General features: G+C 41.9%; 1 protein-coding gene across 3 annotated transcripts in view; it reads right to left on the bottom strand.

Moving 5' to 3' along the window:
* Positions 1-10,946: 10,946 nt before the first annotated feature.
* Positions 10,947-26,909, bottom strand: part of LOC100195249 (HBS1-like (S. cerevisiae)) — an 80,554-nt gene continuing 64,591 nt past the window's right edge. For all 3 annotated transcript variants that reach the window (NM_001140278.1, XM_045695171.1, XM_045695170.1), the window contains 6 exon segments: positions 10,947-11,219; positions 12,031-12,175; positions 20,704-20,804; positions 21,210-21,318; positions 22,467-22,557; positions 22,938-23,042. In NM_001140278.1, the coding sequence (NP_001133750.1) occupies positions 11,208-11,219; positions 12,031-12,175; positions 20,704-20,804; positions 21,210-21,318; positions 22,467-22,557; positions 22,938-23,042 (563 nt within the window). In that variant the 3' untranslated portion in view covers positions 10,947-11,207.

The following is a 26,909-nucleotide window of genomic DNA, read 5'->3' as shown; positions in this document are numbered from 1 at the left end:
TATATAGCCTGTCTTTTTACTGTTGTTTGTATTTCTTTACCTACCTATTGTTCACCTAACACCTGTTTTGCACTATTGGTTAGAGCCTGTAAGTCAGCATTTCACTGTAAGGTCTGCACCTGTTGTGTATTCAGCATTTCACTGTAAGGTCTACTACATCTGTTGTATTCAGCATTTCACTGTGAGGTCTACACCTGTTGTATTCAGCATTTCACTGTGAGGTCTACTACACATGTTGTATTCAGCATTTCACTGTGAGGTCTACACCTGTTGTATTCAGCATTTCACTGTGAGGTCTACTACCTGTTGTATTCAGCATTTCACTGTGAGGTCTACTATACCTGTTGTATTCAGCATTTCACTGTAAGGTCTACTACACATGTTGTATTCAGCATTTCACTGTGAGGTCTACACCTGTTGTATTCAGCATTTCACTGTGAGGTCTACTACACCTGTTGTATTCAGCATTTCACTGTGAGGTCTACACCTGTTGTATTCAGCATTTCACTGTGAGGTCGACACCTGTTGTATTCAGCATTTCACTGTGAGGTCTACTACACATGTTGTATTCAGCATTTCACTGTAAGGTCTACTACACCTGTTGTATTCATTATTTCACTGTGAGGTCTACACCTGTTGTATTCAGCATTTCACTGTGAGGTCTACTACACATGTTGTATTCAGCATTTCACTGTGAGGTCTACTATACCTGTTGTATTCAGCATTTCACTGTAAGGTCTACACCTGTTGTATTTAGCGCATGTGACAAATACAAATTGATTTGATTTGTATTCCTGCTTTGCCATTACTGTATTCCTGCTTTACCATTACTGTATTCCTGCTTTACCATTACTGTATTTCTGCTTTACCATTACTGTATTCCTGCTTTACCATTACTGTATTTCTGCTTTACCATTACTGTATTCCTGCTTTACCATTACTGTATTCCTGCTTTACCATTACTGTATTCCTGTTTTACCATTACTGTATTTCTGCTTTACCATTACTGTATTCCTGCTTTACCATTACTGTATTCCTGTTTTACCATTACTGTAGTCCTGCTTTACCATTACTGTAGTCCTGCTTTACCATTACTGTATTCCTGCTTTACCATTACTGTATTCCTTCTTTACCATTACTGTATTCCCCCTTTGGAAACCCTTTCCACCCTCCAGCCTATTGCACACACACTGATTTGGTCTCTAGAAAGGTACTACAGACATCTTCAACTCTAAACGGATGGGGACCAGAATTTGGAAGAAAAAAAAGTGATGTACTTATCCATTCAGAATTTGTTTGATCCTATTTGGAGAGAGTCAGGTACTTTTAACATGTACGGCCTATGGTTGACCTCTAATGTATTTTAGCACAACATCTCCATCTGCTGACAGAATGTTTGTCTTCCACTCTGTACAACACGGCCGTGGAGAGGCCTACCGCAAAATCTAGATTAGAGCCTTCAGAGCGTCCATGCTGTGGAAACAGGACAAACAGAAAATTCTGAATGGACGTTAAAACAATTGTGACTTTTATAAATTGTTAAAATAAATAATTGTGTCGAATGCTCTATAGTCTGTTCCTCAACGTAAAAACAAAAACAAAATCAAGATAGGGATATATCATTGTGATTAACATGCAGCCTGTTACTGTTAGTAACAGAACGTTGTTGACACATTGTGACAGCTCAAATAATGTGGTGGAAGATGGGCTAGAGAAGGGCTCTCCAGCCCTGTAGGTTTACACCAGGACTCTCCAGCCCTGTTCCTGGAGAGCTACTGTCCTGAAGGTTAACACCAGGGCTCTCCAGCCCTGTTCCAGGAGAACTACTGTCCTGAAGGTTAACACCAGGGCTCTTCTACCCTGTTCCTGGAGAGCTACTGTCCTGTAGGTTTACACCAGGGCTCTCCTACCCTGTTCCTGGAGAGCTACTGTCCTGTAGGTTAACACCAGGGCTCTCCAACCCTGTTCCTGGAGAGCTACTGTCCTGTAGGTTAACACCAGGGCTCTCCAACCCTGTTCCTGGAGAGCTACTGTCCTGTAGGTTAACACCAGGGCTCTCCTACCCTGTTCCTGGAGAACTACTGTCCTGTAGGTTAACACCAGGGCTCTCCTACCCTGTTCCTGTAGAGCTACCCTCCTGTAGGTTTACACCAGGGCTCTCCAGCCCTGTTCCTGGGGAACAACTGTCCTGTACCATGGACATTAAGCCATGTACCATGGACATCAAGGGACCGGCATTTACCATGAACATCAAGAGACAGCTGTTTTGTTCATTCCGGACCCTCGAAGATGGCAGAGTCCCTGATGTGCCTCATGAGGAGCCCGTATTACTCCCTGGAGGGACCCCCTTGGTCAACTACCCCCTCTACTATTACTCCCTGGAGGGACCCCCTTGGTCAACTACCCCCTCTACCCTACTCTCTAGGACGTTGCCCCATGTGGGCTTTTATCATGTGGGCGATGGGGCTTTTGTCATGTTGGCGATGGCCTTTATCATGTTGGCGATGGGACTTTATCATGTTGGCGATGGGGCTTTAATCATGTTGGCGATGGGGCTTTTGTCATGTTGGCAATGGGGCTTTTATCAGGTTGACGATGGGGCTTTTATCATATTTGCGATGGGGCTTTTATCATATGGGCAATGGGGCTTTTATCATGTTGGCGATGGGGCTTTTATCATGTTGACGATGGGGCTTTTGTCATGTTGACGATGGGGCTTTTATCATGTTGGCGATGGGACTTTATCATGTTGGCGATGGGGCTTTTATCAGGTTGACGATGGGGCTTTAATCATATTGGCGATGGGGCTTTAATCAGGTTGGCGATGGGGCTTTAAACATATTGGCGATGGGGCTTTTACCATATGGGCGATGGGGCTTTTACCATGTTGGCGATGGGGCTTTTATCAAGTTGGCGATGGGGCTTTTATCAAGTTGGCGATGGGGCTTTTATCATGTTAACGATGGGGCTTTTGTCATGTTGGCAACGGGGCTTTTGTCATGTTGGCGACGGGGCTTTTATCATGTTGGCGACGGGGCTTTTATCATGTTGGCGACGGGGCTTTTATCATATGGGCGACGGGGCTTTTATCATATGGGCGACGGGGCTTTTATCATGTTGGCGACGGAGCTTTTATCAAGTTGGCGACGGGGCTTTTATCATGTTGGCGATGGGGCTTTTGTCATGTTGGCGATAGGGCTTTTGTCATGTTGGCAATGGGGCTTTTGTCATGTTGGCGATGGGGCTTTTATCATGTTGGCGATGGGGCTTTTATCATGTTGGCGATGGGGCTTTTATCATGTTGGCGATGGGGCTTTTGTCATGTTGGCGATGGGGCTTTTGTCATGTTGGCGATGGGGCTTTAATCATATTGGCGATGGGGCTTTAATCATGTTGGCGATGGGGCTTTAATCATATTGGCGATGGGGCTTTAATCATATTGGCGATGGGGCTTTAATCATGTTGGCGATGGGGCTTTAATCATGTTGGCGATGGGGCTTTTATCATATTGGCGATGGGGCTTTTATCATGTTGGCGATGGGGCTTTTATCATGTTGGCGATGGGGCTTTAATCATGTTGGCGATGGGGCTTTTATGTTGGCGATGGGGCTTTTATCATGTTGGCGATGGGGCTTTTATCATGTTGGCGATGGGGCTTTTATCATATTGGCGATGGGGCTTTTATCATGTTGGCGATGGGGCTTTTATCATATTGGCAATGGGGATTTTATCATGTTGGCGATGGGGCTTTTATCATGTTGGCGATGGGGCTTTTATCATGTTGGCGATGGGGCTTTTATCATGTTGGCGATGGGGCTTTTATCATGTTGGCGATGGGGCGTTAATCATATTGGCGATGGGGCTTTTATCATATGGGCGATGGGGCTTTTATCATGTTGGCGATGGGGCTTTTATCATGTTGGCGATGGGGCTTTAATCATATTGGCGATGGGGCTTTTATCATATGGGCGATGGGGCTTTTATCATGTGGGCGATGGGGCTTTAATCAAATTGGCGATGGGACTTTTATCATGTTGGCGATGGGGCTTTTATCATGTTGGCGATGGGGACTTTTATCATATTGGCGATGGGGCTTTTGTCATGTTGGCGATGGGGCTTTTATCATGTGGGCGATGGGGCTTTTATCAAGTTGGCGATGGGGCTTTTATCATGTGGGCGATGGGGCTTTCGTCACGTGGGCGATGGGGCTTTTGTCATGTTGGCGATGGGGCTTTTATCATGTGGGCGATGGGGCTTTTATCATGTGGGCGATGGGGCTTTAATCAAATTGGCGATGGGCTTTTATCATGTGGGCGATGGGCTTTTATCATGTGGGCGATGGGGCAGTTGTCCTGGTCTGCTCAGCTCCAAAGCGTACAGAGGTGAAGGTGAGGGAGATGGTGAGGGAGGTGAAAGTGAGGGAGAAGATGAGGGAGGTGAAGGTGAGGGAGGTGAAGGTAAGGGAGAAGATGAGGGAGGTGAAGGTGAGGGAGAAGATGAGGTAGGTGAAGGTAAGGGAGAAGATGAGGGAGGTGAAGGGAGAAGTTGAGGGAGGTGAAGGTGAGGGAGAAGATGAGGGAGGTGAAGGTAAGGGAGAAGATGAGGGAGGTGGAAGGGAGAAGTTGAGGGAGGTGAAGGTGAGGGAGAAGATGAGGTAGGTGAAGGTGAGGGAGATGGTGAGGGAGGTGAAGGTAAGGGGAGAAGATGAGGGAGGTGAAGGTGAGGGAGATAGTGAGGGACGTGAAGGTGAGGGGTGATAAGAAGGAAAGTTTGGTGATGACGGTGAGTGGAGAAGAGGCTGGAGAGAGGTGAGGACATGTGAGAGGTGACGAGATGGGGCAGGGGAGAGATGAGGAGAGGCGGTAGGTGAGAGGTGAGAAGAGAGGACATGTGAGAGGTGACGAGATGGGGCAGGGGAGAGATGAGGCAATAGGACTGCCTGTAATTGGACAGAAACAACCACACACAAAGGTTATAACTTTTATGTTGTTCAACTGTAATCCGATAAAACAGCTGAGTCTTTTCTGGATATTTGCCCATTATTCTATTCAAATCAGAATAAACGGCTCGTCAAATTAGATGTTGATCATTGCTAGACAAATATTTTCAGGTCTTGCCATAGATTTTCAAGTAGATTTAAGTCAAAACTGTAAATCGGCCACTCAGGAACAATCAATGTCTTCTTGGTAAGAAACTCCAGCGAAGGGTGCTCTGTACCGGGCAGACAGCAGACGGCAGACAGTGTGTACGGTTTGCTGAAGTCAACGTTGTGAACAGAGTGCCCCGTGGTAAGGGTGGGGTTATGATATGGGCAGGCATAAACTACGGACAACGAACACAATTGCATTTTATCGATGGAAATTTGAATGTACAGAGACACCGTGATGAGATCCTGAGGCCCATTGTCGTGCCATTCATCTGTCTCCATCACCTCATGTTTCAGCATGATAATGCACGGCCCCCATGTCAACAAGGGATCTGTACACAATTACTGGAAGCTGAAAATGTCCCAGTTCTTCCATGGCCTGCATACTCACCAGACATGTCACCGCGTTGAGCATGTTTGGGATGCTCTGGATCGACGTGCACGACAGCGTGTTCCAGTTCCCGCCAATATCCAGCAACTTCGCTCAGCCATTGAAGAGGAGTGGGACAACATTCTCCAGGCCACAATCAACAGCCTGATCAACTCTATGTGAAGGAGATGTGTTGTACTGCATGAGGCAAATGGTGGTCACACCAGATACTGACTGGTTTTTCTGATCCACGCCCCTACATTTTTTTGTTTTTTTAAAGGTATCAGTGACCAACAGATGCATATCTGTATTCCCAGTCATGTGAAATCCATAGATTAGGACCTAATGAATTGATTTCAATTGACTGATTTCCTCATATGAACTGTAACTCAGTAAAATCTTAGAAATTCTTGCACGTTGCGTTTATTTGTTTGTATAGCTGGTTTAATGTGGCCCCATATAAGGTCTGTAGGGCAGTCTGCATCCGGCCCAGAGACCTCTGGTGAGAACTCAGCCATGGCCCCATATAACGTCTGTAGGGCAGCCTGTATCTGGCCCAGAGACCTCTGGTGGGAACTCAGCCATGGCCCCATATAAGGTCTGTAGGGCAGTCTGTATCCGGCCCAGAGACCTCTGGTGGGAACTCAGCCATGGCCCCATATAAGGTCTGTAGGGCAGCCTGTATCTGGCCCAGAGACCTCTGGTGGGAACTCAGCCATGGCCCCATATAAGGTCTGTAGGGCAGTCTGCATCCGGCCCAGAGAGCTCTGGTGGGAACTCAGCCATGGCCCCATAAGGTCTGTAGGGCAGCCTGCATCCGGCCCAGAGACCTCTGGTGGGAACTCAGCCATGGCCCCATAGAAGGTCTGTAGGGCAGCCTGTATCCGGCCCAGAGACCTCTGGTGGGAACTCAGCCATGGCCCCATATAAGGTCTGTAGGGCAGCCTGTATCCGGCCCAGAGACCTCTGGTGGGAACTCAGCCATGGCCTCATATAAGGTCTGTAGGGCAGTCTGTTTCCGGCCCAGAGACCTCTGGTGGGAACTCAGCCATGGCCCCATATAAGGTCTGTAGGGCAGCCTGTATCCGGCCCAGAGACCTCTGGTGGGAACTCAGCCATGGCCCCATATAAGGTGTGTAGGGCAGCCTGCATCCGGCCCAGAGACCTCTGGTGGGAACTCAGCCATGGCCTCATATAAGGTCTGTAGGGCAGTCTGCTTCCGGCCCAGAGACCTCTGGTGGGAACTCAGCCATGGCCCCATATAAAGGTCTGTAGGGCAGCCTGCATCCGGGCCAGAGACCTCTGGTGGGAACTCAGCCATGGCCCCATATAAGGTGTGTAGGGCAGCCTGTATCTGGCCCTGAGACCTCTGGTGGGAACTCAGCCATGGCCCCATATAAGGTCTGTAGGGCAGTCTGCATCTGGCCCAGAGACCTCTGGTGGGAACTCAGCCATGGCCCCATATAAGGTCTGTAGGGCAGTCTGCATCCGGCCCAGAGACCTCTGGTGGGAACTCAGCCATGGCCCCATATAAGGTCTGTAGGGCAGTCTGCATCCGGCCCAGAGACCTTTGGTGGGAACTCAGCCATGGCCCCATATAAGGTCTGTAGGGCAGCCTGTATCTGGCCCCCCCTTCTGGGCCGGGGACCTAGGTGGGAACTCAGCCGTACCTTTGAACAGTATGTGGACCTGGGCTGAACCTTTTAATTTGACAATTATTTTTCACTATATGGTCCAGATACAAAGTATTCAGACCCCTTTACTTTTTCCGCATTTTGATACATTACAGCCTTATTCTAAAATGGATTAAATAAAACATTTCCCTCACTAATCTACACACAATACCTCATAATCACAAAGTTAAAAACACAGAAATACATTATTTACATAAGTTTTCAGACCCTTTGTTATGAGACTAAATTGAGCTCAGGGGCATCCTGTTTCCATTGATCATCCTTGAGATGTTTCTACAACTTGATTGGAGTCAACCTGTGGTAAATTCAATTGATTGGACATGATTTGAAAAGGAACACACCTGTTTATACAAGGTCCAACAGTTGACAGTGCATGTCAGAGCAAAAACCAAGCCATGAGGTTGAAGGAATTGGCCGTAGAGCTCCGAGACAGGATTGTGTCGAGGTACATATCTGGGGAAGGGCACCAAAACATGTCTGCAGTGTTGAAGGTCCCCAAGAACACAGTGGCATCCATCATTAAATCGAAGAAGTTTGGAACCACAAAGACTCTTCCAAGATCTGGCCGCCCAGCCAAACTGATCAGCATCATGCTGTGGGGATGTTTTTCAGCGGCAGGGACTGGGAGACTAGTCAGGGTCGAGGGAAAGATGAATGGAGCAAAGTATAGAGAGATCTATGATGAAAACCTGCTCCAGAGCTCTCAGGACCTCAGACTGGGGCGGAGGACAACAACCTGAAGCAAACAGGACAACAACCTGAAGCACACAGCCAAGACAACACAGGAGTGGCTTCGGGACAAGTCTCTGAATGTCCTTGAGTGGCCCAGCCAGAGCTTGGACTGGAACCTGATCGAACATCTCTGGAGAGACCTGGAAATAGCTGTGCAGCAACGCTCCCCATCCAACCTGACAGAGCTTGAGAGGATCTGCAGAGAAGAATGGGAGAAACTCCCCAAATACAGGTGTTCCAAGATTGTAGCGTCATACCCAAGAAGACTCAAGGCTGTAATCGCTGCCAAAGGCGCTTCAACAAAGTACTGAGTAAAGGGTCTGAATACTTATGTAAATGTGATAGCAGTTTTTTTTTTTTAATACATTTCGAAAAATATTTTTGCTTTGTCATTATGGTGTATTGTGTGTAGATTAATGAGAGAAAAACAATCCATTTAATCCATTTTATAATAAGGCTGTAACGTTACAACATGTGGAAAAAGTCAACGGGTCTGAATACTTTCTGAATGCACTGTAACTTAGACAGTCAGTAGTGTAGTTGTAGTGACTAATGTCTTTATTGTAGTTGTAGTGACTAATGTCTTTACTGTAGTTGTATTGACTGATGTCTTTATTGTAGTTGTATTGACTGATGTCTTTATTGTAGTTGTAGTGACTGTCTTTATTGTAGTTGTAGTGACTGTCTTTATTGTAGTTGTACTGTCTAATGTCTTTATTGTAGTTGTACTGACTAATGTCTTTATTGTAGTTGTACTGACTAATGTCTATATTGTAGTTGTAGTGAGGTTCAAGTTTGGGGAGAGATCATTTTCACCATAAAAATTCACCTTTATAATAAAAGCATTACATGCATAATCGCATTTGCGGACACTTCTGAAAAAAGGTTTATTTCACGCTAATTGATATAATTTTTGAAACATTATAGCCTACTGCCATGTGCGCATTGCTGCACTTATGTTTTAAAAAAATGTATTTCACCTTTATTTAACCAGGAAGGCTAGTTGAGAACAAGTTCTCATTTACAACTGTGACCTGGCCAAGATAAAGCAATGCAGTTCGACACATACAACAACACAGAGTTACACATGGAATGACCAAAAACATACAGTCAATAATACAGTAGAAAAAAATTAAACAAAAAGTCTATATACAGTGAGTGCAAATTAGGTAAGTTAAGGGAATTAAGGCAATAAATAGGCCATGGTGGCGAAGTAATTACAGTATGGCAATTAAACGTGGCGAAAGAGCCTAATAATTTATCGACATTTAAGCAAAACGTTCTGATCTGTTGCATCAGTTTCATTGCTTTTAAAAGGTGTTTTGATGCTTGTGGTTGTATTAATTTGGGATCTATCGCATCCCACAACTGTCCCAAAATATGTCTGGAATAATTATTTCTTGCACAGGATAGTTCAACTTTTGTACTATGGGGGATAGTAGATTGACATAGGCTAGTGTTTTTACTGACGAAAAGTAAATGTGGACAGTTCTTCCAACGTATTCAATATGCACTTCGGAATTGGATAAGGACGTGCGCAGTTGGGTCCCCGATGTGTCTGTCTTCACTTGTAGCCTTTGAGAAGGAAACAATCACGTGACGGGCATGGACTAATAAGAATTTAGATATCTGAGAGAACAATGTGAGTGCGAGGTGCTTCGGAGCACGGCAGCTGGTAGAAGGGAATTATAATTATTATATTCAGCCTAAGGGCACAACGACCACCGGCCGCAAAATACATGGATTATTTAAGGGGGCATTACCGCCACACAAAGGGGATGCCGCCCGGAAATTCTAGGTATTATCAAGTGTTTGTCAAATTGTGAATGAGAGACTGATGAAGTGTGTACAGCCTGCGCCCCCAAAAAAAGCAGAGCTCATGCCTTTCAAGCGACTTTTTCCAAATCATCATTAAAGTCGCTTTATGCAGCCTTAGAATGTATTAAACATCAAAACATAAAGACCAACGTTTGTAGAACAACTAAAGTTACATTAATAATTAATAATAGGAATACCTATTTCTTTGTTAACCGCTTCACACACTCCCTCAAATCATTTGGAGAAAAATGACCTTTCTATTTTATTCAGCATCGTTCAATTGTTTTCTTCATACTATAAAATAACATAAAATAACAATGGAATTCTAAGCAAATCTTGTCTGCTAAATTAACTAGTGTAGCCCCACAGCCATATGGCATAGCCAGATCAGGACCTGCTAAATTAACTAGTGTAGCCCCACAGCCATATAGCATAGCCAGATCAGGACCTGCTAAATTAACTAGTGTCGCCCACAGCCACATGGCACAGCCAGATCAGGACCTAACATAAGGACAACTCAGAGTATGCTATTCTGTTCTTCTGAAATAGACTACATTTTCTTCATATCATGTTTCTTTAGACCTGTCTAAAATAAATAATGTATTTATTGTGAAGGTGTAGGTGCTATATTACATGGATTTATTGTGAAGGTGGAGGCTATATTACATGGATTTATTGTGAAGATGTAGGTGCTATATTACATGGATTTATTGTGAAGGTGTAGACTATATTACATCAATTACCGTGAGACCGACAGTTATTTGCTTGTCAATAACCGGCTGACAACATTTCATGACCACCACAGCCCTAGAGCCAATGCAGTCAAAAACATGATTTTCCTGTGTTTAATATATACAGTATTTATATATCATGAGGTTGGAATAACACTGAAAAGAGCAGTTTAAAAAAGCTACCTGAAAATTCTGACCGTTTTGGTAGGACAGAATTCTGGGTAAATTAGTCAATAGACCAATAAGAAAGAGTTCCAAACCTCTCTGCCAATAACAGCTATTTTTCAATTTTCCCCTCCCCACTCACACAACTTCCAGACAGTTCTTGCTTGAGAAATTACTATTTTCTATGAAGAAAATCTTTTGTTTCTTTTTGACCATTTTAATTGAAAAACAATCACAGTAAGATACTTAATTGTTACCCAGAAATGATTTGATATCGAGATAAAAACAGCTGGATTGGACATTTTATTGGTTCATTGTTTACTTCATCTTGTTCGATAGCTTCTGCCCTGGATGGATGGATGGATAGATAGAGGGATGGATAGATAGATAGATAGAGGGATGGATGTGAACACTCAGTCTGTGAATGACACTTCTGTCAATCTCTGAAGGAATTGCACTTTGTCTGTCTGTCTGTCAGTCTGCAGCTAGCCGTCTGTCATGCAGTCTCTGGGTCCAGTTCTTGACTTGATCAAGCTGGATCAGACCGCTCGTCATTCTTTGATCTACCGAGAAAATAACACAAAACCAAGACTAGGTTAAAACATTGAACTCTAAAGTTTATGAACACCATATCCTTCACAACAGAGAGATGAACAGCCTGTAACTCCAGCAGGTTTGGGGACCCCTGTTCTGTTTGCTCAGATAGAGCATTAGGGTTGTATCCCAAATGGGGCCCTATTCCCTACATAGTGCACTACTATAGACCAGAGCCCTATTCCCTATATAGTGCACTACTATAGACCAGAGCTCTATTCCCTACATAGTGCACTACTATAGACCAGGGCCCTATTCCCTATATAGTGCACTACTTTAGACCAGAACCCTATTCCCTATATAGTGCACTACTATAGACCAGAGCCCTATTCCCTACATAGTGCACTACTATAGACCAGAACCCTATTCCCTATATAGTGCACTACTATAGACCAGAGCTCTATTCCCTACATAGTGCACTACTATAGACCAGGGCCCTATTCCCTATATAGTGCACTACTTTAGACCAGAGCCCTATTCCCTATACAGTGCACTACTTTAGACCAGAGCCCTATTCCCTATATAGTACACTACTATAGACCAGGGCCCTATTCCCTATATAGTGCACTACTTTAGACCACAGCCCTATTCCCTATATAGTGCACTACTATAGACCAGAGCCCTATTCCCTATATAGTACACTACTATAGACCAGGGCCCTATTCCCTATATAGTGCACTACATTATACCAGAGCCCATAGGTCGCCGTTTGGGACAAAAGCCTACAATGTAGATATATTTTCCTCAGGTAGCAAGAGGAGAAGGCCGGTGCCTGGTTACCTCGGTGACGACCCCGGCAGCGATGGTTGACCCTACGTATCTCAGCATGAAGCGTCCCAGTTCCTTGAAGTCCTTATAAAGCTCCAACGCCACGGGCCTCTGGGTCTGGATCTCCACCATCGCGTTCATACCCTTACCCAGACACCTACACAACATTAAACAAACATTTATACAACATTCAGATTCTTTCCCAACAGTAGGGGGGGGTAACGGTTCACCAAACCCCTGATTCTGTACGTATTGCGGTTTTGGGGGGGGTGACCAGGGTTTGGCTTTTGTACATCGGGAAAATGAAAAGCCATTCACAAATGTCCCTGGCATTGTCTGTTGTGACAGGATTGTTATATTGGGTTAAGTTTCCACTCTGATGCTGCGTTCGTAACCATGTGGGAGGTGAGGAATTTACCAGTTGTGAAGTCGTAAATACCAGTCGGATGCATTCATGTGACATGTGACAACCGTAAACTAAAAGTACGGCGATCGAAAACAAATTATCGAGTTCAAAAAACAGGATTGTTTTTTTTTTTATAAATGTTTTTAACTGCTGTTATAGAGGCCATTTCCTTAGTACCACCATGTGGAAGAATGACGGGAGCTCAAGGATGAAGGGAGCTCAAGGATGAAGGGAGCTCAAGGATGAAGGGAGCTCAAGGATGAAGGAAGCTCAAGGATGAAGGAAGCTCAAGGATGAAGGGAGCTCAAGGATGAAGGAAGCTCAAGGATGAAGGGAGCTCAAGGATGAAAGAAGCTCAAGGATGAAGGAAGCTCAAGTTTCCCCACTAGTAATAGTCAGTTGGAGGGCCATTTAAAATAGATTCCCCCCCGAGTCGTAATTGGTAAATCCACACTGGATTACAAACGCATCATGCCTCCTTCAGTGTCAGGTGAGCACTTGGTACATCTCCTACTTCGGGGTAATGTGATGGGCTGTCACTGATAAGTACTGTAAATACAGTATGGACAGTAGTTATATAGGATGGTGTGTATAGACAGTAGTTATACAGGATGGTGTGTACAGACAGTAGTTATATAGTATGGTGTGTATAGACAGTAGTTATGATAGGATGGTGTGCATAGACAGTAGATATATAGGATGGTGTGTATGGACAGTATAGACAGTAGTTATATATGATGGTGTGTATAGACAGTAGTTATATAGGATGGTGTGTATAGACAGTAGTTATATATGATGGTGTGTATAGACAGTAGTTATATAGAATGGTGTGTATAGACAGTAGTTATATATGATGGTGTGTAAAGATAGTAGTTATATATGATGGTGTGTATAGACAGTAGTTATACAGGATTGTGTGTATAGACAGCAGTTATATAGGATGGTGTTTATAGACAGTAGTTATACAGGATGGTGTGTATAGACAGTAGTTATATAGAATGGTGTGTATAGACAGTAGTTATATATGATGGTGTGTAAAGACAGTTATATAGGATGGTGTGTATAGACAGTAGTTATATAGGATGGTGTGTATAGACAGTAGTTATATAGGATGGTGTGTATAGACAGTAGTTATATAGGATGGTGTGTATAGACAGTAGTTATATAGGATGGTGTGTATAGACAGTAGTTATATAGGATGGTGTGTATAGACAGTATAGACAGTAGTTATATAGGATGGTGTGTATACACAGTAGTTATATAAGATGGTGTGTATAGACAGTATAGACAGTAGTTATATAGTATGGTGTGTATAGACAGTAGTTATATAGTATGGTGTGTATAGACAGTAGTTATATAGGATGGTGTGTATAGACAGTAGTTATATAGGATGGTGTGTATAGACAGTAGTTATATAGGATGGTGTGTATAGACAGTAGTTATACAGGATGGTGTGAAAAGACAGTATAGACAGTGGTTATATTGGATGGTGTGTATAGACAGTAGTTATATGGGATGGTGTGTTTAGACAGTAGTTATATGGGATGGTGTGTATAGACAGTAGTTATATAGGATGGTGTGTATAGACAGTATAGACAGTAGTTATATAGGATGGTGTGTATAGACAGTAGTTATATAGGATGGTGTGTATAGACAGTATGGACAGTTATATAGGATGGTGTGTGTATAGACAGTAGTTATATAGGTTGGTGTGTATAGACAGTTATATGGGATGGTGTGTATAGACAGTAGTTATATAGGTTGGTGTGTATAGACTGTAGTTATATAGGATGGTGTGTATAGACAGTAGTTATACAGGATGGTGTGTATAGACAGTATAGACAGTAGTTATATAGGATGGCGTGTATAGACAGTAGTTATATAGGATGGTGTGTATAGACAGTAGTTATATAGGATGGTGTGTATAGACAGTAGTTATAAAGGATGGTGTGTATAGACAGTAGTTATAAAGGATGGTGTGTATAGACAGTAGTTATAAAGGATGGTGTGTATAGACAGTAGTTATATAGGACGGTGTGTATAGACAGTTTAGACAGTTATATAGGATGGTGTGTATAGACAGTAGTTATATAGGATGGTGTGTATAGTCAGTATAGACAGTAGTTATATAGGATGGTGTGTATAGACAGTAGTTATATAGGATGGTGTGTATAGACAGTATAGACAGTAGTTATATAGGATGGTGTGTATAGACAGTATAGACAGTAGTTATATAGGATGGTGTGTATAGACAGTAGTTATATAGGATGGTGTGTATAGACAGTATAGACAGTAGTTATATAGGATGGTGTGTATAGACAGTATAGACAGTAGTTATATAGGATGGTGTGTAACGACAGTAGTTATATAGGATGGTGTGTATAGACAGTAGTTATATAGGATGGTGTGTATAGACAGTAGTTATACAGGATGGTGTGTATAGACAGTAGTTATATAGGATGGTGTGTATAGACAGTAGTTATATAGGATGATGTGTATAGACAGTAGTTATATAGGATGGTGTGTATACACAGTAGTTATATATGATGGTGTGTAAAGACAGTTATATAGGATGGTGTGTATAGACAGTAGTTATATAGGATGGTGTGTATAGACAGTAGTTATATAGGATGGTGTGTATAGACAGTAGTTATATAGGATGGTGTGTATAGACAGTAGTTATATAGGATGGTGTGTATAGACAGTATAGACAGTAGTTATATAGGATGGTGTGTATACACAGTAGTTATATAAGATGGTGTGTATAGACAGTATAGACAGTAGTTATATAGTATGGTGTGTATAGACAGTAGTTATATAGTATGGTGTGTATAGACAGTAGTTATATAGGATGGTGTGTATAGACAGTAGTTATATAGGATGGTGTGTATAGACAGTAGTTATATAGGATGGTGTGTATAGACAGTAGTTATACAGGATGGTGTGAAAAGACAGTATAGACAGTGGTTATATTGGATGGTGTGTATAGACAGTAGTTATATGGGATGGTGTGTTTAGACAGTAGTTATATGGGATGGTGTGTATAGACAGTAGTTATATAGGATGGTGTGTATAGACAGTATAGACAGTAGTTATATAGGATGGTGTGTATAGACAGTAGTTATATAGGATGGTGTGTATAGACAGTATGGACAGTTATATAGGATGGTGTGTGTATAGACAGTAGTTATATAGGTTGGTGTGTATAGACAGTTATATGGGATGGTGTGTATAGACAGTAGTTATATAGGTTGGTGTGTATAGACTGTAGTTATATAGGATGGTGTGTATAGACAGTAGTTATACAGGATGGTGTGTATAGACAGTATAGACAGTAGTTATATAGGATGGCGTGTATAGACAGTAGTTATATAGGATGGTGTGTATAGACAGTAGTTATATAGGATGGTGTGTATAGACAGTAGTTATAAAGGATGGTGTGTATAGACAGTAGTTATAAAGGATGGTGTGTATAGACAGTAGTTATAAAGGATGGTGTGTATAGACAGTAGTTATATAGGACGGTGTGTATAGACAGTTTAGACAGTTATATAGGATGGTGTGTATAGACAGTAGTTATATAGGATGGTGTGTATAGTCAGTATAGACAGTAGTTATATAGGATGGTGTGTATAGACAGTAGTTATATAGGATGGTGTGTATAGACAGTATAGACAGTAGTTATATAGGATGGTGTGTATAGACAGTATAGACAGTAGTTATATAGGATGGTGTGTATAGACAGTAGTTATATAGGATGGTGTGTATAGACAGTATAGACAGTAGTTATATAGGATGGTGTGTATAGACAGTATAGACAGTAGTTATATAGGATGGTGTGTAACGACAGTAGTTATATAGGATGGTGTGTATAGACAGTAGTTATATAGGATGGTGTGTATAGACAGTAGTTATACAGGATGGTGTGTATAGACAGTAGTTATATAGGATGGTGTGTATAGACAGTAGTTATATAGGATGATGTGTATAGACAGTAGTTATATAGGATGGTGTGTATACACAGTAGTTATATAGGATGGTGTGTATAGACAGTAGTTATATAGGACGGTGTGTATAGACAGTTTAGACAGTTATATAGGATGGTGTGTATAGACAGTAGTTATATAGGATGGTGTGTATAGACAGTAGTTATATAGGATGGTGTGTATAGTCAGTATAGACAGTAGTTATATAGGATGGTGTGTATAGACAGTAGTTATATAGGATGGTGTGTATAGACAGTATAGACAGTAGTTATATAGGATGGTGTGTATAGACAGTAGTTATATAGGATGGTGTGTATAGACAGTATAGACAGTAGTTATATAGGATGGGTTGTATAGACAGTATAGACAGTAGTTATATAGGATGGTGTGTAACGACAGTAGTTATATAGGATGGTGTGTATAGACAGTAGTTATACAGGATGGTGTGTATAGACAGTAGTTATATAGGATGGTGTGTATAGACAGTAGTTATATAGGATGATGTGTATAGACAGTAGTTATATAGGATGGTGTGTATACACAGTAGTTATATAGGATGGTGTGTATAGACAGTATAGACAGTAGTTATATAGTATGGTGTGTATAGACAGTAGTTATATAGGATGGTGTGTATAGACAGTAGTTATATAGGATGGTGTGTATAGACAGTAGTTATATAGGATGGTGTGTATAGACAGTAGTTATATAGGATGGTGTGTATAGACAGTAGTTATATAGGATGGTGTGTATAGACAGTAGTTATATAGGATGATGTGTATAGACAGTAGTTATATAGGATGGTGTGTATAGACAGTAGTTATATAGGATGGTGTGTATAGACAGTATAGACAGTAGTTATATAGGATGGTGTGTATAGACAGTATAGACAGTAGTTATATAGGATGGTGTGTATGGACAGTATAGACAGTAGTTATATAGGATGGTGTGTAACGACAGTAGTTATATAGGATGGTGTGTATAGACAGTAGTTATATAGGATGGTGTGTATAGACAGTATAGACAGTAGTTATATAGGATGGTGTGTATAGACAGTATAGACAGTAGTTATATAGGATGGTGTGTATGGACAGTATAGACAGTAGTTATATAGGATGGTGTGTAACGACAGTAGTTATATAGGGTGGTGTGTACAGACAGTAGTTATATAGGGTGGTGTGTATAGACAGTAGTTATATAGGATGGTGTGTAACGACAGTAGTTATATAGGATGGTGTGTATAGACAGTATAGACAGTAGTTATATAGGATGGTGTGTATACACAGTAGTTATATAGGATGGTGTGTATAGACAGTATAGACAGTTATATAGGATGGTGTGTATAGACAGTATAGACAGTAGTTATATAGGATGGTGTGTATAGACAGTATACACAGTAGTTATATAGGATGGTGTGTAACGACAGTAGTTATATAGGGTGGTGTGTATAGACAGTATAGACAGTAGTTATATAGGATGGTGTTTATAGACAGTAGTTATATAGGGTGGTGTGTATAGACAGTAGTTATATAGGATGGTGTGTATAGACAGTAGTTATATAGGATGGTGTGTATAGACAGTAGTTATATAGGATGGTGTGTATATACAGTAGTTATATAGGATGGTGTGTATAGACAGTAGTTATATAGGATGGTGTTTATAGACAGTAGTTATATAGGTTGGTGTGTATAGACAGTAGTTATATAGGATGATGTGTATAGACAGTAGTTATATAGGATGGTGTGTATAGACAGTAGTTATATAGGATGGTGTGTATAGACAGTAGTTATACAGGATGGAGTGTATAGACAGTATGGACAGTATATGATAGAAAAGGTGTGTACAACAGTAGTTAGACGGTATGGCTAGAATACAGTAGGTACATGTTCCTTCAGAAAGTATTCATACCCCGTGACTTATTCCACATTTTGTAGTGCTACAGCCTGAATTCAAAAATGGATAAAAAAAAATATATATATTCTCACCCATCTACACAAAATACCCCATAATGACAAAGGGAAAACATGTTTTTAGAAATGTTTGCTAATTTATTGGAAATTAAAAACAGAAATATAACATTTACATAAGTATTCAGACCCTTTACTCAGTACTGTGTTGAAGCACCTTTGAGTCTTCTGGGGTATGACGCTTGGGTAATACACCTGTATTTGGGGAGTTTCTCCCATTCTTCTTTGCAGATCCTCTCAAGCGCTGTCAGGTTGGATGGGGAGCGTTGCTGCAGAACTATTTCCAGGTCTCTCCAGAGTTTTGTGAGATCGGGTTCAAGTTCAGGCTCTGGCTGGGCCGCTCAAGGACATTCAGAGACTTGTCCTGAAGCCACTCCTGCGTTGTCTTGGCTGTGTGCTTAGGGTTGTTGTCCTGTTGGAAGGTGAACTATCGCCCCAGTCTGAGGTCCTGAGAGCTCTGGAGTAGGTTTTCATCAAGGATTTCTCTGTACTTTTCTCCTTTCAACTTTCCCTCGATCCTGACTTGTCTCCCAGTCCCTGCCGCTGAAAAACATCCCCACAGCATGATGCTGCCACCACCATGCTTCACCGTAGGGATGGTGCCAGGTTTCCTCCAGAGGTGACGCTTGGCATTCAGGCCAAAGAGTTCAATCTTGGTTTCATCAGACCAGAGAATCTTGTTTCTCATGGTCTGAGAGTCCTTTAGGTGCCTTTTGGCAAACTCCAAGAGGGCTGTCATGTGCCTTTTACTGAGGAGTGGCTTCCGTCTGGCCACTCTACCGTAAAAGGCCTGATTGGTGGAGTGCTGCAGACATGGTTGTCCTTCTGGAAGGTTCTCCAATCTCCACAGAGGAACTCCGGAGCTCTGTCAGAGTGACCATCGGGTTCTTGGTCACCTCCCTGACCAAGGCCTTTCTCCCCCGATTGCTCAGTTTGGCCGGGCGGCCAGCTCTAGGAAGAGTCTTGGTGGTTCCAAACTTCTTCGATTTAATGATGGAGGCCACTGTGTTCTTGGGGTCCTTCAACGCTGCAGACATTTCTTGGTAACCAGATCTGTGCCTCAACAAAATCCTGTCTCGGAGCTCTACGGATAATTCCTTCGACCTCATAGCTTGGTTTTTGACCTGACATGCACTGTCAACTGTGGGACCTTATATAGACAGGTGTGTGCCTTTCCAAATCATGTCCAATCAATATATTTTACCACAGGTTGACTCCAATCAAGTTGTAGAAACATCTCAAGAATGATCAATGGAAACAGGATGCACCTGAGCTCAATTCTGAGTCTCATAACAAAAGGGTCTGAATACTTATGTAAATAAGCTTCTGATTTAAAAATGTTATAAATTTGCAAAAACCTGTTTTCGCTTAACCATTATGAGGCATTTTGTGTAGATTGATGAGGGAAAAAAATAATTGAATCCATTTTAGAATAAGGCTGTTGTGCAACAAAATGTGGAAATAGGGAAAGGGTCTAAATACTTTCTGAATGTACTGATCGGGTCCTACCTGTTTACTGAAATGGGTTCGCAACGTGGCTCGAGAAATTTGGTGCTGAAACCTAAACTATTCTCAACCACCGAGAATGGGAGCATACCTATAATCAAGACAGTAAAAGATTTAAATATAGCCTACCTATCTATCGCTCTTGTACCTTCTTTGGCCCGGTCAGAATCAGCTGCCAAGGGCAGCATGAATGCAAAGGGCAGACGTTGTGCTGTTTCTCTGTGTTTCCGTCTTGCCCCGATATACTGGGGTGATGAAGAGTTGGCAGCTGCGTAGGCTATTCTCGTTGAGCGTGGCGATGACATACTGTTAACGTATTATCCACCACTCTTGTCCATCTCTACTGTGAACCCAACATGTTCCCAAACTAGAGATTTTAACGATGGATCCTCCGATTCTGGTTTATCGACTCCACCATTTTACAGAAATAGTTCCTGCCTGTACATCACAAAAAGGACAGTTTGAAATGTGCCAATTAAGATTAGAATCTTGATAACGTGTATGTTGACTCTCGTTGCTTTAACAGAATAGTCTGAAAGGTTTTCATTCGGGTTCACAGTGAGGACAGAACCGAGGTCCCTGTGCCGAACAATTCGGTACGAATACATGTTCCTGTTACAAACCCAACCAAAACACAATGTTAATGTAATGTTAACTGAATACTGCATTGACATTAAAGGTAGAATCAGACGTAGCGATATCGGGCCGACTCCCTCAACAACAAAACCGTGTGATGAGCGAGGCTAAACTTCTCTTCTGTTATGGTCCCTCGGCAGCATGAATCAGCTTCATTATCTATGAAGACTTCAACCTTGATACTCACTTTGGTTTCTTCTTGAGCACCTCCCCGCTGCTCTTGTGCAGAACACTGACAAGCTTCCTAATGGTGGCAGGTTCACTGATCGTCTGGTAGTGCAACACAACCTACACACAGAACACACACTTAGAACCACACACACTTCACAGACTTAGAACCACACACTTAGAACCACACAGACAATATTCTTAGAGCTACTTAGAACCACACACTTAGAACCACACAGACAATATTCTTGTGGCTACAAACAGGCTTAGAACCAAACAGACAATATTCTTAGAGCTACTTAGAACCACACAGACAATATTCTTAGAGCTACTTAGAACCACACACTTAGAACCACACAGACAATATTCTTAGAGCTACTTAGAACCACACACTTGGAACCACACACTTAGAACCACACAGACAATATTCTTACGGCTACAAACAGACTTAGAACCACACAGACAATATTGTTAGAGCTACTTAGAACCGCCCGCGGAACACAGATTGTCTGTGTGTGTACTCACGGGGAAGCCCTGTGTGATGGGGACCTCTATGTTGAAGAGCAGGACTCTGGCCCTGAAGCGGGAACACGCTCTGATTGGCTCCTTAATATCACAGAACACACAGCCCACACTGGAGGAGAGATTATAGACACTGAGTGGACAAAACATTAGGAACACCTGCTTTTTCCCATGACATAGACTGACCAGGTGAATCCAGGTGAAAGTTATGACCCCTTATTGATGTCACTTGTTAAATCCACTTCAATCAGTGTAGATGAAGGGGAGGAGACAGGTTAAAGAAGGATTTTTAAGTCTTGAGACATGGATTGTGTATGTGTGTCATTCAGAGAGTGAATGGGCAAGACTAAATATTTAAGTGTCTTTGAACAGGGTATGGTAGTAGGTGCCAAGCGCACCGGCTTGTGTCAAGAACTGCAACGATGCTGGGTTTTTCACGCTCAACAGTTTCCCCTGTGTATCAAGAATGATCCACCACCCAAAGGACATCCAGACAACTGGACACAACTGTGGGAAACATTGGAGTTAGAGGTTAGGGGTTAGAGGTTAGGGGTTAGAGGGTAGGGGTTAGAGGGTAGGGGTTAGAGGGTAGGGGTTAGAGGGTAGGGGTTAGGGGTTAGAGGGTAGGGGTTAGAGGGTAGGGGTTTAGAGGTTAGAGGGTAGGGGTTAGAGGGTAGGGGTTTAGAGGGTAGAGTTTAGAGGGTAGGGGTTAGAGGGTAGGGGTTAGAGGGTAGGGGTTAGAGGGTAGGGGGTAGATGGTTAAAGGGTAGGGCTTAGGGTTTAGAGGGTAGGGGTTAGAGGGTAGGGGTTAGAGGGTAGGGGTTAGAGGGTAGGGGGTTAGAGGGTAGGGGGTTAGAGGGTAGGGATTAGGGGTTAGAGGGTAGGGATAGAGGGTAGGGGTTAGAGGGTAGGGGTTAGAGGGTAGGGGTTAGAGGGTAGGGGTTAGGGGTTAGAGGGTAGGGGTTAGAGGGTAGGGGTTAGGGGGTAGGGGTTAGAGGGTAGGGGTTAGGGGTTAGAGGGTAGAGGGTAGGGGTTAGAGGGTAGGGGTTAGGGGTTAGAGGGTAGGGGTTAGAGGTTAAGGTTAGGGTTTAGGTTCTATACTTAATCTAGATGCTGCCCATGCCAGTGGGTTAAGGATAGAGGTCACGTGTTAAGGATAGAGGTCACGTGTTAAGGATAGAGGTCACGTGTTAAGGATAGAGGTCACGTGTTGAGGATAGAGGTCACGTGTTAAGGATAGCGTTTATGTTATATACTAACTTAATCTTGATGATGTCCATGCCAGTGACGGTCAGACTGACATGATCTCCTGCTGCTGCCCAGTCCAGAGGCTCATCGTGGAGAGTGATGCCTACACAGAGACAACACAGAGACAGACACATAGGGAGAGAGACAGAGAGAGAGGGAGGGAGAGAGACAGAGAGAGAGAGGGAGAGAGAGAGAAGGAGAGAGACAGAGGGAGAGAGACGAGAGACAGACACACAGAGAGAGACAGAGAGGGAGGGAGAGAGACAGACAGATAGGGAGAGAGACAGAGAGGGAGGGAGAAAGACAGAGAGAGGGAGGGAGAGAGAGAGAGTGACAGAGATGTGTTGTATGTCCACAAGGTGGCACTGGTGTATTAGACATTGAGAAACATACACACACAGAGAGACAGACACATAGACACAGAGAGACAAGAGACACAGAGACAGACAGAGAGAGATACAGACATACAGAAACATACAGTACCTTTAACAGTGCATGTCTCATTGGGGGGCATGGCCAGTACTCTGTCTCCTGTCTGAATGTAGCCCGCCTCGATCTTCCCTGTTACACAGAACCCTGAGCCTTGATCTAGAACCACAGAGAACAGGGTTAGAACACAGAACCCTGTGCCTTGATCTATAACCACAGAGAACAGGGTTAGAACACAGAACCCTGAGCCTGATCTAGAACCACAGAGAACAGGGTTAGAACACAGAACCCTGAGCCCTGATCTAGATTTTACATTTTTTTACATTTTAGTCATTTAGCAGACGCTCTTATCCAGAGCGACTTACATTAGTGAATGCATACATTTCATAGAATTATTTTCCTGTGCTGGCCCCCCGTGGGAATCGAACCCACAACCCCTGGCATTGCAAACACCATGCTCTACCAACTGAGCTACAGGGAAGGCTAGAACCACAGAGAACAGGGTTAGAACACAGAACCCTGATCTAGAACCATAGAGAACAGGGTTAGAACACAGAACCCTGATTTAGAACCACAGTGAACATGGTTAGAATACAGAACCCTGAGCCCTGATCTAGAACCACAGAGAACAGGGTTAGAACACATAACCCTGATCTAGAACCACAGAGAACAGGGTTAGGACACATAACCCTGATCTAGAACCATAGAGAACAGGGTTAGAACACAGAACCCTGATCTAGAACCACAGAACCATGCACCCTGATCTAGAACCACAGAGAACAGGGTTAGAACACAGAACCCTGATCTAGAACCACAGAGAACAGGGTTAGAACACTGAACCCTGATCTAGAACACAGAGAACAGGGTTAGAAAACAGGACCATGCGCCCTGATCTAGAACCACAGAGAACAGGGTTAGAACACTGAACCCTGATCTAGAACACAGAGAACAGGGTTAGAACACAGATCTTTAAAAATAATATCAACAGCTGATCGAGCACAAAAAGCTTATTTCTCTCCAATGTTGTGTTTACATTCCTGTTAGTGAGCATTTCTCCTTTGTCAAGATAATCCATCTACCTGGCAGGTGTGGCAAATCATGAAGCTGATTAAACAGCATGATTATTACACAGGTGCACCTTGAGCTTGGGACAATAAAAGGCCACTTTAAAATGTGCAGTTTTGTCACACAACACCACAGATGTCTTAAGTTGAGGGAGTGTGCAATTGGCATGCTGACTGCAGGAATGTCCACCAGAGCTGTTGCCAGATAATTTAATGTTCAGTTCTCTACCATAAGCCGCCTCCAATATCATTTTAGAGAATTTGGCAGTATGTCCCAACCAGCCTCACAACTGCAGACCACGTATAACCATGCCAGTACAGGACCTCCACATCCGGCTTTTTCACCTGCGGGATCGTCTGACGGGGACCCTTTTGTGGGGAAAAACTAATTCTGATTGGCTGGGCCTGGCTCCCAAGTAGGTGGCCCTATGCCCTCTCAGGCCCACCCTTGGCCGTGCCACTGCTCAGTCATCTAAAATCCATAGATTAGGGCCTAATGAAATTATTTAAATTGACTGATTTCCTTTTATGAACTGTAACTCTGTAAATACCTCAGCCAACTTGGTGACAAATATTTCGATGTGCTCTTGAGCAAAGCACTTAACCCTAATTGCTCCTGTAAGTCGCTCTGGATAAGACATCTGATAAATGACTAAAATGTAAATGAGATATTTCTGTATTTCATTTTCATTAGATTTGATTATTTTCTTTTTTACATTTTCTCTGTCATTATGGGGTATTGTGTGTAGATGGTTGAGAGAAAAATCAATGCTATCCATTCTGAATTCAGGCTGTAACACAACAAAATGTGGAATAAGTCAAGGGGTGTGAATACTTTTTGATGGCATCGTATGTTCTCAATTTAAAATGATACCTGCAGACAATGTGTATACGAGACAAACCATAAACCAGATGTTGCCTTTTAAAAATGACATTTAAAATTGTTTAGTACAAATCCAACCCTTGTAATTTAGGTCCAGTATGGAAATAAGGAGAAGATAATTAGACTACTGGAGATTTGCATTACAGGTTCAATATATTATTTTGTAAATATCACTTTAGTTCATTATCTTTTTTTTAGCAATGTCACTTACAAAAATGATCGCAGTTGTTCCCATAGCAACCATGTACCGGATAAGCTAGCGACCTTTTAGGTCAATAATATGCAGTTTTTTTAATAAACAAAAAATTGTTGGCTTTATAATCGTGAGAGAAAATGTAACTAGCTAGTAGCTAGCTAGTTAGTTATACCTAGGTAGCATACAAGGTTAAGCTGACTTTTCTCAAAACTAACCTCCTTGTGGCTAGCTAGTTATTGTCCCTTATGCTAGCCTTTACAGCCAAATATCACTTTAGAAACGTCTAAATTAAAAAAAAATATTGATACGGCCAACATTGTAGAACATTTCTCCTATCTTACTGCAGCTTTAGCTCATATCGAAATAGCAGAGAAATGCGGAAACATCTTTAGTCCTCACACACTTTAGTCCTCACACACTTGCTCCTACAGCACTAATACGATGAGCAACGTCGGAGCTCTGACCAAGCAAGGCATTTCATTGGTTTAACGTGACGCGAGGAGTCACAGATTTACAACTGGTTCCGACCCTCTATAGGGGATTTCTGCAATAGAACTTCCCCAGGCTTCCCATTTTAGGGAATCCCTTGTTCAGCACAAGGTTAGTATCTCTGCAATGTATCTCTGTAATGTATCTATATCTATGTAATGTATCTATATATCTATATCTCTGTAATGTATCTATATCTATGTAATGTATCTATATATCTATATCTCTGTAATGTATCTATATCTATGTAATGTATCTATGTAATGTATTACAGTTAAGGAGTGCCATGATTAATTCATCAAAAAGCGCCAAGTTATTCTTTATTTATTGTTTCTTCCCAACACTGCTTTGGGTGTTTTCCATTGCAGTTGAATGACTGGGTGGTTGACAACTAATGGGCTCTCCTGTCTGTTATGCTCTGCTCTCTCTCTCCCTCTCTCTCTGTGAACATTACCAAAGGCCAATATGTTACTTTTTCTATCATCTATGATATAGGCAATAGCAGAGAGATATAGATTACAGAGATATAGATATATATGTATGTAATGTATCTATATCTATGTAATGTATCTATGTAATGTATCTCTGTAATGTATCTGTATCTATGTAATGTATCTGTATCTATGTAATGTATGTCTGTAATGTATCTATGTAATGTATCTGTATCTATGTAATGTATCTGTATCTATGTAATGTATCTATATCTATGTAATGTATCTATTTCTATGTAATGTATCTATATCTATGTAATGTATCTATATCTATGTAATGTATCTGTATCTGTATCTATGTAATATATCTATGTAATGTATCTATATCTATGTAATATATCTATGTAATGTATCTGTATCGATGTAATGTATCTATATCTATGTAATGTATCTATGTAATGTATCTATGTAATGTATCTATATCTCTGTAATGTATCTATGTCTATGTAATGTATCTGTATCTATGTAATGTATCTGTATCTATATCTATGTAATGTATCTGTATCTATGTAATGTATCTGTATCTATGTAATTGATCTATGTAATGTATATGTATCTATGTAATGTATCTATATCTATGTAATGTATCTGTATCTATGTAATGTATCTGTATCTATATCTATGTAATGTATCTGTATCTATGTAATGTATCTATGTAATGTATCTATGTAATGTATCTGTATCTATGTAATGTATCTGTGTAATGTATCTATATCTATGTAATGTATCTGTATCTATGTAATGTATCTGTATCTATGTAATGTATCTGTATCGATGTAATGTATCTATATGTATGTAATGTATCTATGTAATGTATCTATATCTCTAATGTATCTATGTCTATGTAATGTATCTGTATCTATGTAATGTATCTGTATCTATGTAATGTATCTATATCTATGT

The sequence above is a fragment of the Salmo salar genome, chromosome ssa15 (assembly GCF_905237065.1).
Source record: "Salmo salar chromosome ssa15, Ssal_v3.1, whole genome shotgun sequence".
Taxonomy (NCBI): domain Eukaryota; kingdom Metazoa; phylum Chordata; class Actinopteri; order Salmoniformes; family Salmonidae; genus Salmo; species Salmo salar.
The sequence above is the reverse complement of the archived record's forward strand: the minus strand, read 5'-3'. Positions and strand labels throughout refer to the sequence as shown.